This window comes from Lytechinus pictus, unplaced genomic scaffold (assembly GCF_037042905.1).
Source record: "Lytechinus pictus isolate F3 Inbred unplaced genomic scaffold, Lp3.0 scaffold_22, whole genome shotgun sequence".
Taxonomy (NCBI): Eukaryota; Metazoa; Echinodermata; class Echinoidea; order Temnopleuroida; family Toxopneustidae; genus Lytechinus; species Lytechinus pictus.
The window spans coordinates 129,020-142,955 of record NW_026974142.1 but is presented as its reverse complement, the minus strand read 5'-3'; the positions used below and the strand labels follow the sequence as shown (position 1 = coordinate 142,955).

The window sequence follows — 13,936 nt, the reverse complement described above, 5'->3', positions numbered from 1 at the left end:
TATATCTACCATCGTTATCCCTTTCCATCTTTACAATAAGAATAAGCTCAGCCGCATTTGCACATGTTCTGCAGATATCTTCGGTGTGGACTTTTTGCATCGCGCGCCAAGCTGATAATGTAAACAAACTTTAGAACTCTTCACTAGTCGCTTTCTAGCTATTTTTGCGGAGATTGCCTTCGCCAGGGTGTAAAACGGAAACGCGCACCCCGGCTAAACTAGTCTACCGATTCTGGTGCACACAGCTTTTTGAGGAATTACTTCCTGCTGGTACCCATTTACCTCACCTGGGTCGAGGGCAGCACAGTGTGGTTAATTTCTTGCTGAAGGAAACACGCCATGGCTAGGAATCGAACTCACGACCCTCTTTTTGAAAGGCGGGAGTCAGAACCACTAGACCACGACGCCCCCACATTAATTGTTTGACATAGGGGGTGCCGAATTAATGTTCAACCTAGGGGGTGCTGAATTGATGTTCACCACAAGCGGGCGCCAATTTGATGTTTGTCCCGGTGCGCCAAATTCAGGTTTAAGGGAGGGGACGGGGGGGGGGGGGAACTCATGTTTTTCCCATCAAATGCCCATCCTGTTCATGATTACCAAAAGTCCTAATTTTAGATCAGAATATAAAAAAATTCCATCCTACTCTTCGCGCTCGCTTTAATAAATAAATGATATAGGATTTGTAAAGCGCACTTATCCTCCTTGCTAGGTGCTCAAGGCGCTCCTATATTACCCCGGCTAAACTAGTCCTCCGATTCTGGTGCGCACAGCTTTTTGAGGAATTACTTCTTGCTGGTACCCATTTACCTCACCTGGGTCGAGTGCAGCACAGTGTGGTTAATTTCTTGCTGAAGGAAACACGCCATGGCTAGGATTCGAACTCACGACCCTCTTTTTGAAAGGCAAGAGTCAGAACCAATAGACCACGACGCCCCCACAATAAGTGTTTAGTAAGGTGACGATCATGTTTGTGGCTAGATAAGTGCTTAGAATGTCCGGCTTTGGATTGAAATATAAAAAAGAATAATCAGCTCGCGCTTCTTCGCTTGCATAAACTGTTTTGTTAGTGCTCATCTTGTTCATGATAATTGAAAATGCTTACTAGCATGTCCAAATTTTAGGTAAATAAATTAACATCTATTTATTTATTTATTTTATTTATTTAATAATTTCAATACATCTAACCAGGTTCGCCCACTCAGCAATAAACTGGTCTCCCGTGGGGCCCTGGAATACATGATAAAAAGAAGTATAAAACATATAAATACATGAGAAATAAACAAATACATATTCTAAATAACTTAACCCATATCATAACAGAAAAGAGAGTAGCAAGCATACGGCATCGTTAAAAACATGATACTAATTACCAACAATACACACAAAGCAATACATATAGATAAAACAAAAAAGATAGAAATGAAAAGTTGATTTCAATTTAATAGGTAATAATAAAACTTTACATTTAAAATATGCACTTTTAGTTTCTGTTAAAAAATTGATAGATATTTTGACTGTTTCAAATTAAATGTCAAGTTTTTCCAAAGGAAAATCGCTGAGTAAGATAAAGAGTGTTTAAACATTTCTGTATGAGTTTTTGTGGTGATAAAATTATCGTTTAATGCATATCTAGTGTAAAAAAATTGGGAGTCACTTGAAAAATACATATAATATTTATCAAGTAGGCATGTCACCAAATCGACTGGCTTGTCTGGTCACTTAGGTTACTTTATACAGTGTGTCCCCAATAGAACTATACACTTTTGAAATGACTGCAAAATAAGAAATATATCACTTTGGGGGAAAACACTTACATATTATGGAAGCCAATACAGTCAACTTTCAAATGACACCAAAAAATTGGAAAACTATTCCTGCTTGAGCTAGCACTGCCCTCTGAATCAAAGGGTATGAAAATTAGGCTGGGCTGGAATAAGCCTTCCCATTTCTGTCAGTTTTTGAGCAGTAAATCATTTGGAACTTGCAAAGTTTATGGGCGGTGTGATATATTAATGATCAACCGTGACCGGTTTTGGTTGTTTAAGCAAGTTTCATAAATTATTGAATTTTAAACTTTAATGCATGAGTGAACACAAATTACACTTTTTGGGCAGCATTTCAACATTATCATGTGGATCTCAGCAATGTGTTAATGGGAGTCGGGAGAATAGGAGGTGAGATAGGACTTAAGTGGGAGAATTTGGTTGATGGAATAAGGGTCAACAGAACATTTAGCCCCCCCCCCCTTCCCTCTCTCCTGCCCTCCCCTCCTATTGAGTGACTGATTGCTATTGTCATGTACGCGTGAACTCCAGGGCAGAATGTTGATTTAATGATAAATTCTGAATTGGGGCATTACATTTTTCCTATCAATCATAAATGAACAATATATCAATAAATAAACTATTTAAATGTGCATTGTGATCAATCAAACATTCAGTTATTCCATAAATTATTTCATAAATCATCATAATCAGTGAATTTCTTGGTAATCCAAAAAAAAAAGACTATCAGCCACTGGTCACTTCAGTGGCAGTTAAGTTTTGTAAAGGCTACGACCCAGGAAGTGAGAAAGAGAGAAAGAGAGAGAGAAAGGGGGGGGGGTGGTTGCTGGGAAATGGAGGTGGAGGGGGGGGGTATACATATGACTTTTAATTTGTGAAAGGAAAAAAGAAGAGAAATGCCCTTTTAACCAAGTCTTACCATATCTCGCCCTCTTGATTGTAACATGTACCATCACATTACTCTGACTCTCACAAACACACTGCTGAGTTTCACAAGGTGAATATGCTACACTAAAATTACAATTCCTGTTCACTCATGCATTAAATTTCAATTTCAATTTTCAATTCAATTTGCCAAAGAAACCAAAACTTATCTCTTTCATTAATTTAGCATAACACCCTTAGTTTTGCAAGTTCCAAATGATTAACCACTAAAAAAAACTGTAAGGCTAATTTCTGCCCAGCCTAGCCGAGTTGAGTCCCTCAGGAGGAGAGAAGTGGGGGGTAGATATTGAGGGAAGGGTTGCTAAATGTTCTGTTGACCTTTATCCCATCAACGTACTTCACCTGATCATGTCCTATCTTACCCCCTATTCTCCTGACTCTCATGAAAACATTGCTGAGATCCACATGATAAAGTCAAAATGCTTCACTAAAAATTACAATTCATGATCAATCATGCATTAAATTTCAATTTGATAACGCATGAAATTTTCTCAAACAACAAACTGATCACAATTAATCATTAATTAACCACAAAATCCTCAAATTTGCAAGTTCCAAACCAAAAAAAAAGAATTTGGAAGGCTAATTCCAGCCCAGTCTAATTTTCATACCTTTGTTTCAGTGGGCAGTGCTCGCTCAAGCATGAAAAGTTTTCCAACTTTTTGGTGTCATTTGATAGTTGACTTTATTTGCTTTCTATATATATAAGTCTTTCCCCCCAAAGTGTTATAATTTTTATTTGGCAGCTATTTCAAAACTGTATAGTTTTTTGGGGACGCACTATAGAGAAGATCAATGGTTACATTCTGACAGATCACCTGGACTACACAATCCAATAAACATGTAGCAGCAGCAATTACTTTGAAAATACCTACCCTTCTTGTAAGACGAATATTTTTTTCTTTTAAGAAATAAAAAAACTTGATAATAAACAGAGGCGGCGGAACATCAGGCTCGGACAAAGAAACTGGATGGGCATTTTTTTGGTCTGCCAAACAATAGGTCCCTTTCCACTTTCATTGCATGGGCCTCACGTTCAGCCGCCTCTGATAATAAAGTTTATTGACTTCAAATTACCTTTGACCTTGACTTAAAACATTATTTTCAATTCATATAATCTGTGATATCCAATATATATGTTGATGCAAACAGGGTTCATTTATTGTTATTAAGTATTTTTCAGAAAGTAAAAAAGGGGCCTAAGCTTTCGACTCTAGCAGAATCTTCGTCGGAGGCAAAATGACAAACATATAAAGTGGAACAACCATAATATAGACCACAAACAAGCTACAGCAACACTATAAACAAGGAGACAAAAGGGGCATTAGTGAGTAGAGAAGACCAATCAGGTTAGTGAAGGGGATGAAAGAAAAGGAGTAGGCAGACACAAAGGGAAATTAGTGTAAGTAAGGCCAAGAGGGATTAAGATAATGAGGCAGGCAACATCAAACAGGATCTAGAACAAAACAGTGATAGAGGGATGAATAACAAGAGAATAAGTGAGAGGTGGGTCAAACAGGTTACAAAGAAAGGCGTAATAAACTGGTGCATAAGAGTGGGGGAAAAAAAGGAAAAGAATGGGGAACAACTGATAACGTGCAAAAGACATATAAGTATATATAATAAAGCATTAAACAAACTAAGAGAAGAAGGTAAGTGTAAATATGTATCTATAAGTAATATGTATATAAATATATCAAAAAAAGAAATGTATATGAAAAGATATATAAATACACATATGGTGTAACTGATATTGTAATCCGCTAGGTGTGACGGGAAAAAAACATAAGACTATATAGTAGGGGGAAAAAAAACCCTGTATATGTGAAAAAGAGGAAGCAAGTTGCCTAAAATGGTAAAAGCAAATACAGAAGAGAGGGGGTGTATTATGAAGAAACCATAGTATACATGTAAATAAGCAAATGTGGTAAATCTAAAAGAGGTGAGTGGAGAAGAAAAAAAATATATATATATAATAATTATGATATTGCCTGAATAAGGAAGGAAAAATTGGAGCTGAGCTTGTATGAGATATGGGAGGAAACTAGAGGAAGAAACTATAATGTAACTATTCAAAAGAGATGAGGGGAAAGATTATATGTATATACATGTATAAATTGAAAGTGGATAGGAAAGAATAATCAGTCGTTCCCCTCTTGGATGTTCAGGCCATGAGGTTGGGTGGTGCGAAGTCATCTCATCCAGAGCTTCTCTCTGCTACTACGGACTGAGTCAGGACGGGTACCTAAAGATTTGATGCCCTGTAGAATCATGTCAGTGATGGAGTGGTTGGGGAGGTTAAAATGGCGGCCAACTGGAGTGTCCAGCTTTGCTGTGTTGACGGTGGATCTGTGCCCGTAGAATCAATTCTTGAGTGTGGTCTTGGTTTCAGGTTATTAACAGAATATTAATACTTATCCACGTTCACTGATCTGACATGAGCTTTGACCTTTTACCATAACATTAAATTATTATCATCTATTCTCATCGCATTTCTGATATCTTATAACCGTTATATGCATGTTTATCTTGATTGATAATTTCATAAATTGGTCTAAAAAATAAATGAAATCCTTTATCTTTTTTTAAATATTTTAATTGAAATGACCCCCAATTGACCTTTTGCCTTCGCCTTGTAACCAGAAAGTCGGTCATAGATGTACTAATGGCCTTCTTGAATACCATTAAATGAGAGTTAAATATTAACCTTGCATACTTTTTATTTGGGTAATTAGGTGCCTTGTGAAAAGTTTGTGAGCGTCTTTTCCGTTATATTCTACGGCGAACCCGCTCAGAGTGCCATTGACCATTTTTCTCTCCTACGGGTCAGTGCTCTTGTCAATCAAGACGCCAGCGTGCCCTTTGCGGCGAAAACGGAAGCGTTTACTTTTATAATTTCTTTTGAAATCCCCCGGTTGGCTCTCCGATAAAATGTGTTTGCATGAGCGCCATCTATGTTCACGATATCGGCGTTTTATGCAAACTATTGAACATCCGATCTCTATTCACTGATCTGAATATCATTGTGTCCTTCTATCGGTGTGTCTAGTCCAGTGGCGTATATATTTTTCAAAGTTACGCTTTCACAATTTCTTTTGATAATTTTTCATTTCAGGTTTCAGTAGTCACAAAGTTCAATTAGATTTAGATTTAATTTCTTTAATAGAACAATTAAGCTTTAGCACAAGCATCTTATTTTATTTTGAAAATATACCGTTAAGATATTGACTTTCTAATAGTAAATGTCCAGGGACGGGTAATTTTTTTGTTGTCTTTCCTTTTCCTTAAAAAACCCTGATAAACAAACGATTTAAAATAACATTTTTTTGTTCATCGCGAGCAAAGAACATTAAACTATTCACTGTATTATCCAAAGCGATAAAGTTCATTCGAAGTGCGTTTTTTAACAGTGTTTTGGAATAGAATTAGAAACGTTATATGCGTATTATATCAAAATTTACATGATTTTTTTATTCATGCATTATCATTTTTTCCCGTTTAAAATTTGACAAGCAAGCAAAAAAAAAAAGATAAAAAAAGATAAAGGTCTTTACTTGGGTATGAACGACATACTTCCTTTAAAGAGATTGGCAGTGACTCTCAAAAGGGGAGTACACTCGTGTATAAACGACATATTTAGAGTAAAAAAAGCCGGCATAATTTCTGATAAGTCGCGAGCAAACGAAAGTGTTGACATTTACACCTGAAAATATGACATTGTGATAGAATGTTCCATTATGTTTTATTTCATCTCTTTTATCCCTTGTATTACTTGTTCATGTCTTGTTTGTCTGCCCCAGCCAAGCGCCCGTCCATCTTTTCCACAGTGATAATGTCTTTAACAACAAATCAAACTATATTGGGAATAACGCGCATGAACAGAAATGATATAAACATAATTCCTTTAAAATCTGCCCTTACCCTTCACACATTGGTCGTTTACTTGTGTAAACCTTAAAAGGGAACGTCTGTTTACATGCAAGCGCAGCGAGTGAAATGCACATGACAATTGTATCACAAATTACAATTATGTATATTTATGTTTTTGTATTACACATGATAATGTTTATGTCGTTATATCTTATCATGTCATGTAGCAGTTTGACATTATTTTATAACGGAACTCATATTCGTAACACTGTTTCTCCTCTCATAATTATTTTCTTCTCTCTTTCTTTCTTTCTTTTCTGTCTATCTATTTCCTAAATTTTGTACTTCTTTAATTGTTTCCTTCTCCGTATACTCCTCTGCTTTATCCCCTCATTGTAAAGGTTTTCTCACTATGGTCGCCTCGGTTATTTGTCATTGTAATGTAAATAGTTATCATGCAATTTAATGAATTCGCAAGCATTACCATTTTTTCGAACGTGGGTTCATTATCTCTGTAAAACATTCTTTAAATGAATTACATGATTTTTTTAAAGAGCAATCAATTTAAGAAATGGGCATTCAAAGTAAATGTTAACATGTAAATTCATTTTATTTGCAACATCTTTTTCAAATGTGTTATTTATTTGTTAAGTATAGGCGCATGAGAATTATGAAATTATGAAATTAAGAAACAGAAATGGCATGGCGTGGCAGCTGTTTAGTCAAACGAATTCTTGTTTAAGCAAACATGTTATATATACATGTGCATTTAATTGAAGATTTTAAAAGACAACTTACTAAAAAAATGTTTGACTAAGTTCGGCGATATCATTGTATGGCCCTACTTTACCTGTCAGTAATATTTTAAATAGTGTTATATATATAAGAATGATACCGGACTATGATGACATAGAGACACCCCCTCCCAAATCCGCCATGCTTGACATACAGAGTCTCACCCATGAAAATGAGTAAAGCGGAAAATTTGCCAGGGACATGTCAGTGGCGGATCGTCTTTTGGGAGGTGTTTTTTTTTGTGCCATGCAAAGAGAATTAGGGAACCTTATTTTTGCTTGTCAACTTTTTCCTAGAGGTTTCTTGTACAAATGCCCACCCCCCTCATCCCATTTGGAAATCCTGGATCCGCCCCTGTGAAATGTAGTAAATTTGAAAAGAAGAAAAACAAAAGAAAGTAAACAGTAATTAAATTGCCAACACAGTCAGCATTGTCGGGTGAAAAGAAAGAATATAGTATTGCCCTAAACACCTTTGTAAACGAAATGCAAAACCCTTCGCGAAAGATGCAATTTAAATCATACCTGGATCCCAAAATGATGGCATTTAAATCTATACATTGAAACGCTACTGTGACAATAATATAAATACATTAAATGCAAGTGTTTTTATGGAAAAAAACTAAGAGCATCGTTGAAATTCAAATTTGAGCTACACATAGACCTATATCTAATTTAGCCACATTTCACAACACTTTTAATCTTATTATGTTAAAAAATATGAACACAGGTAGATTTCTTTTATACACAATTTAATGTTCTCATGGTAAGGTATCATGAAAATTCAGTTTCGCATAAGAATATTGCAATATGTAAGAAAAAAAATATTTTCTTGGAGTAGACCTAACCCTTTTTGCAACAAATCTCTTCTGAATAACTCATTTGTCAAAAAGGGTTAGGTCAAATTTTATTGTTTTCTGTCTCTAAACCTCTAAATTTTTAGTCTCTCTGATGATACCAAAGAAAATTTGAACTTCAAATGAAAACGTGAATAAAAGTGGCTTAGAAAAATCACTTTTTTAATCAATAGAGATTGGGATTCATTTGAGTTTACTTGCAAAAGAGTTAGGTTCCCTTAATGGCAATTTTTTTTTAATGTATAGAAAAAAAAATAAGACAGGTAGATTTCTTTTATACCAAATTTGATGTAGTACATCATGACAATTTAGTTTCTCATAAGAATATTGCAATAAGTGAGAGAATAAAAAAACATGTTTTTTTCTCTCGGAATGGTCCAAAGTTGACCTAACCCCTTTTGCAACTAAACTCTTCATGTATGGCCCACAAAAATAAATTATTGTCAGTTAAGTATTTACCCATTACTTCTAACTGATTCGAGCTAGAAAAGTGCTGGAGTTCTTCCGCAGATGACCAAATAACATTATTGTGCAAAAAAATCACAAGCTTCCGATTTGAAATTTCTGAGAAGCTCGTCCATAGATATGCACATGTACGGGTTAGGAGCGGACACACGTCCGAGTGCGCGCGCCTGCACAAGCTAGTATCCCATAATCCTTTGCGTGTACCATGACAACACAACGCCAATATTTCGATAATCAACGATAATATCAAAACAATCCTTTAAAACGTTATTTTGGACCTTTTGTGCTATTCAGAGTTCGTAGTTTTGCTTTTATAGTACGATTGCACAGAAATTTATTTTTGTTTTGATCCCACAAGCAAAAGGAATTCTGATGTGAGAAATATGAAAAGGAATTCCCTTTCCTCCGAGTGGGGACAGATTAAGAAAAGGCTGGATGGTGGAGGGACTTATGAGATAAGGAATATTGAGTGAGCGAAAGAGAAAACGTAAACAAAAGTTATGATAAAGATGATGGTGATTGACAATGATAAGAACGGGGATCGAGAAAAGGAGGATCAAAGAAAAGGGAAAGAGGTAGATTGAGGTGGTCGAATAAGAAGGATAAATAAATACAAAGATATGGAAGCACAAGGTAACGGATGAGAACGAGAATAGAAGGGTAAGAAAGAACAATAGAAGGATCAGGCAAAATATAGGAAAATAAAGAGAGAGAAAGAAAAGATAGGAAGAAGTGACTGAGGGGTAGGGGGTGACAGGATGGGGAAATAAAAATAAGAGACGGAAAAGAAAAACGAGAGAAGGAGAAAAGATATAGAAAAAGGGCGAGATCCAGGCTTTTTCGTAGGATGGGGGCAGCCCGCTTACGGAATATGTTCAATGGAATCAAATCGAATATGTCACTTTGAACATACTTAAATAATTCATAATTATAAAACACAAACGTATCGTTGTGTCGTTCATGCGCTCCTAACTAAGATTTGCATTATTATTAAAACAATACATGTCATTACTTTTTTATTTACACCTGATTTTGATGAAAATTTCAGGTTTATCCCTATATCTTTCTTTCGTTTCCACGTTTCTGTTTGGGGATTTTAGGGGATGGTCGAGCAAGAGTTGAACCTTTCGCTGATACTCTTATTCCCGTCTTTTGTCATGTTTGTTTTCAGCCCTAACATCAATAACGATTTATTGTGAACGTGGAGAGTGCCTTCCTACTTTGCTTCTCTCTTGTATTGTTGTTATACTGTTAAAAAAATGAGTGTTTTTTAACGGAAAAAGTCCGGCAGCAAAATTTCCAGACTTTTTTTTCCGTAGATTTACAGAAAGTGGTAATTTATGAAAAATTTCTGTAAAATATACAATATACAATTCCAAAATATTCCGTAAATGACAATTCTTGAAAATACGGACTTTATTTACGGAAACTTTACAGAAAATTTACATAAATTAACATGATTCCGTATAAATAATTAACGGAAAAAAAAAAATTTCCGGAAATTTTGCTACCGGAATTAATTTTTTTTGTCTGTAATTTTACGAATTCCTTTTCCGTAAAATTACCATACTTTTACAAAATTCCCATGTAAAATACAGATTTTATTTACAGAAATTTTACAGAAAATTTACGTGAATTAACATGATTCCGTATAAATAATTAACAGGAAAAAAAAAATTGTTCGGAAATTTAGCTGCCGGATTATTTTTTTTTTCATTCGTAATTTTACTGATTCCTATTCCATAAAATTACCGTACTTTTACAAAATTCCCATGTAAAATACGGATTTTATTTACGAAATTTTACTGAAAATTTATGTAAATTAACATGACTCCGTATAAATTATTAATGGATGAATTTTTTCCCCATTATTTATACGAAAATTAACAGGATCCCGTATAAATAATTAACGGAAAAAAAATTCGTCCGGAAATTTTGCTGCAGGAATTTTTTTTTAATCCGTAATTTTACGAATTCCTTTTTCGTAAAAATACCGTACTTTTACAAAATTACCATGTAAATTTACACATTTCCGTAAAAAAACAAATTTACAGAATTCATAAATGTTTTTTAATCAGTAGATACCTTACAATAGGAACGCTGATTTGCTATTTAAACATGTACTCCCAAATTGTATGAATGCATTCACTTACGGCCTGAACAAAAATTGTGTTGCCCTTTTCTGACCTGGACAAATCGGGCCAGCTTTTTTCAATAATTGTTTTTCATACTATGCTTACTATTTCTAGAATAAAACATGGCAGAAGCGATTGTGTCTCGCCCACTCATGAAAATAACCAAAAATATCGTGATTTGCGAGGGCACACAACATAATTGTATTGAAACTTCATTGTGAAATGACTGGGATAGAATAACACTTGTCATAAGAGCCTTGCACATAAACTTTTATGTTGACCTGAAAATGACCTTTGACCTTACCATGTGACCTCCGACTGCAGCATAACATGCAGGTCGCCTAAGTACATCTACCATCCAAGTTTGGTTGAAAAGTGACTTACGGTTGCGGAGTTAGGTGTCATAAGAGAGTCTTGCATGTAAACTTTAACGTTGACCTGAAAATGACCTTTGACCTTACCATGTGACCTCCGACTGCAGCATAACATGCAGGTCCCCCAAGTACAACTACCATCCAAGTTTAGTTGAAAGGTGACTTACGATTACGGAGATGTGTGTCAAGATGTTTGTGACAGACAACGTTTGGATCCCTTCGTCTCGCCTTCACCTCTTGTGGGCGAGACAAAAATGAAAATCCATATACCTACTATCTCCAAGTAGCCTCTCAGAACCATCAGCTCTTGCCTCTAGCTGCTCCTTCAGTGTGCACTCCGGGAAAATACGGGAATCATGTGTGCTGCCAGGCCATCTGGCAACGATGATTGTTATTTTCCCAGCCTGATCACAAACAACCTAGCAGAAGAAAAAAGAGGAATATCACATCTTACATTCATAACTGTCTCTATATCGTTTTTGGCACTTAATTTTCAATTTTCTTTGGGACATCCAATGGGAGCACACAACAATTGAGTTTTGCAGGTTTATCACATATTTGGAATGCAATTTTAGCATGCATGCACATTAAAATTATTGGTGTGCTTTCCATGTTAGGTTGATTTATCCAACAATCACCCCACCCATCTACTGCTTACATTGCTCAGTACTTGCAAAAAATAAATAGATAAAAATGCATATAAAAAAATATGCTACAAAATTAACTAATCATTGTAAACATTGCCCAATCAAATACGAATCGAATAATTACTATAAATGAAACTGAAGTGATAGGAAATCCTAGGAAAGAAAATTAATGTAACATTCCTTTTTTGCCAAACTTTATACAAAATAGTACATTGTTCTAGTTATAGTGATTTAAGTGGCTTTCACATTTGCTTGTATTAGCAATTGCAATCATTTGACCACAACATATGTCGCACACAATCACAAAGGTTGCAAGCAGTCTCAGCACTAATTGTGAAAAGGGCCTAAGAAAGGGTATACTTAATCTAACCTGTACATTGATCAAGTATCTATTCTTCCTGTTGAGGAAGTATATTGCCTGATCCCCACCAGGGCTCCTGATGTTGACATGTGTCCCATCAATTGCACCTATCACTCCTGGAAATCTACAGTACTGGTAGAACTGTCGCTGAGTTGCTTCAACTTCTTCTCTTGTCGAAGGAAACTTCATGTATTGCCTCTTCCTTCTTGCTATAGCTTCCGACACATCTTTGATGATTCGACACATTGATGACTGTGATATTGTTGCCTCATCACCATGCATCTTTTGAAATGATCCTGTAAAATCAAACAAACCATATGGTTGATAGGTCATTGTTTCGAGGTAATTTCAAAACATATCATTGAAGCACATGCAGATGATACTTCTGATTACAAAAAAGTTAAGCACATATTTCATAAAAATATTCATCTTTTACAAATATCAGACCATTTTCTGCAATTCATTTTAACAAGTGGAAGGCCTCTTGCGGTGTCGCCATCATTAGGTGATTCGATATAGCAGCAGTACTGACTTCAAAAACAGCTATTGAATAATGTTTATTTTCTGCCCCGTGCTTTTATGACCTTTTACCTTGATGTTTTTGCACATCTATTGATAAAAGTTCGAAAAATTTGGTACGGTACCCCCAAAGTGTACCACTATATAACATGGCGCGCAACATACATGGTATTTTCCATACATATTACACATAGTAGATGTCTATGTGTGATCATTCACATGAACATGATTCAAATAAAAAAACATTTCTAAATATTCATTTGGAACTTATGATAATCATGTGGAAACCAACTCGCATATCTAATGAGATGTGACCTTTGACCTTCGAACTCCGAATTCGAACTGAGCCTGTATTTTGGTGTCCAATACCTTCACACCAATTTTTTTTTTATCCATTACATATTTTTTTACTTATTGCGCGAAAACCAAGTGGGGCAATGCATGACCATCCAGGTGCCATTTTGTAAATTTCAAGTCCATTTGCATACTATTCCTAAACCCGTCCTTACTCTCTTATCCTGCATGCTACACACTTCTAACAAATTGCTGTAGATTGTTTAAGAGTTGCTTTTTATATAAAAATATGACTTGCCCTTCAAAATGCCGTCTTCATGCCCTAAATTCAAATCCGAAATAGTCTACATTAAAACATATTCATATTTATTGAAATGCAAAGTAGGAAAATCGTAAAATGGCCGTAACTTCCTTGTTTTTATTCATTTTGGTCTGATATTTTTCAGGGTTTGCTAATGGTAACATGCCTCCTTATTCATCTGTTTTTATGCATCAGTGACCATTACATTTAGAAATAGCGCCCTTTATTACAAAGTGGGAAAATAGAAAAATGGCCATCACTTACTTGTTTTCATTTCTTTCAGTTTCATATTTTCAGGGTTGACTTATGATAGTCAAAAATTCAACTGTTTTTTTTATATTTTACACATCAATGACCATTATCTTTTAAAAATAGCGCCCTCTATTGCAAACTAAAGAAATATTAAAATGGCCATAAGTTCCTTGTTTTCATTTATTTCGGTCTCTAATTTTCAGGGTATGCTTATGGCACCATCCCTTATAATCCATATTTTTTTTTTTTTACACACATCAGTGATCATTACCTTTAAGAAATAGCGCTCTCTATTAAAAAGTTGGAAAACAGTAAAATGGCCATCACTTCCTTGT

General features: G+C 35.2%; 1 protein-coding gene across 1 annotated transcript; it reads right to left on the bottom strand.

Moving 5' to 3' along the window:
• Nucleotides 1–11,457: 11,457 nt before the first annotated feature.
• On the bottom strand, nt 11,458–12,568 carry LOC129261237 (putative nuclease HARBI1). Its single transcript, XM_054899298.2, has 2 exons — nt 12,245–12,568; nt 11,458–11,646 (listed from the first exon to the last, which is right to left on the bottom strand). Exons 1-2 carry the CDS (start codon nt 12,566–12,568, stop codon nt 11,458–11,460), a joined length of 513 nt encoding a protein of 170 aa, XP_054755273.2.
• Nucleotides 12,569–13,936: the final 1,368 nt, after the last annotated feature.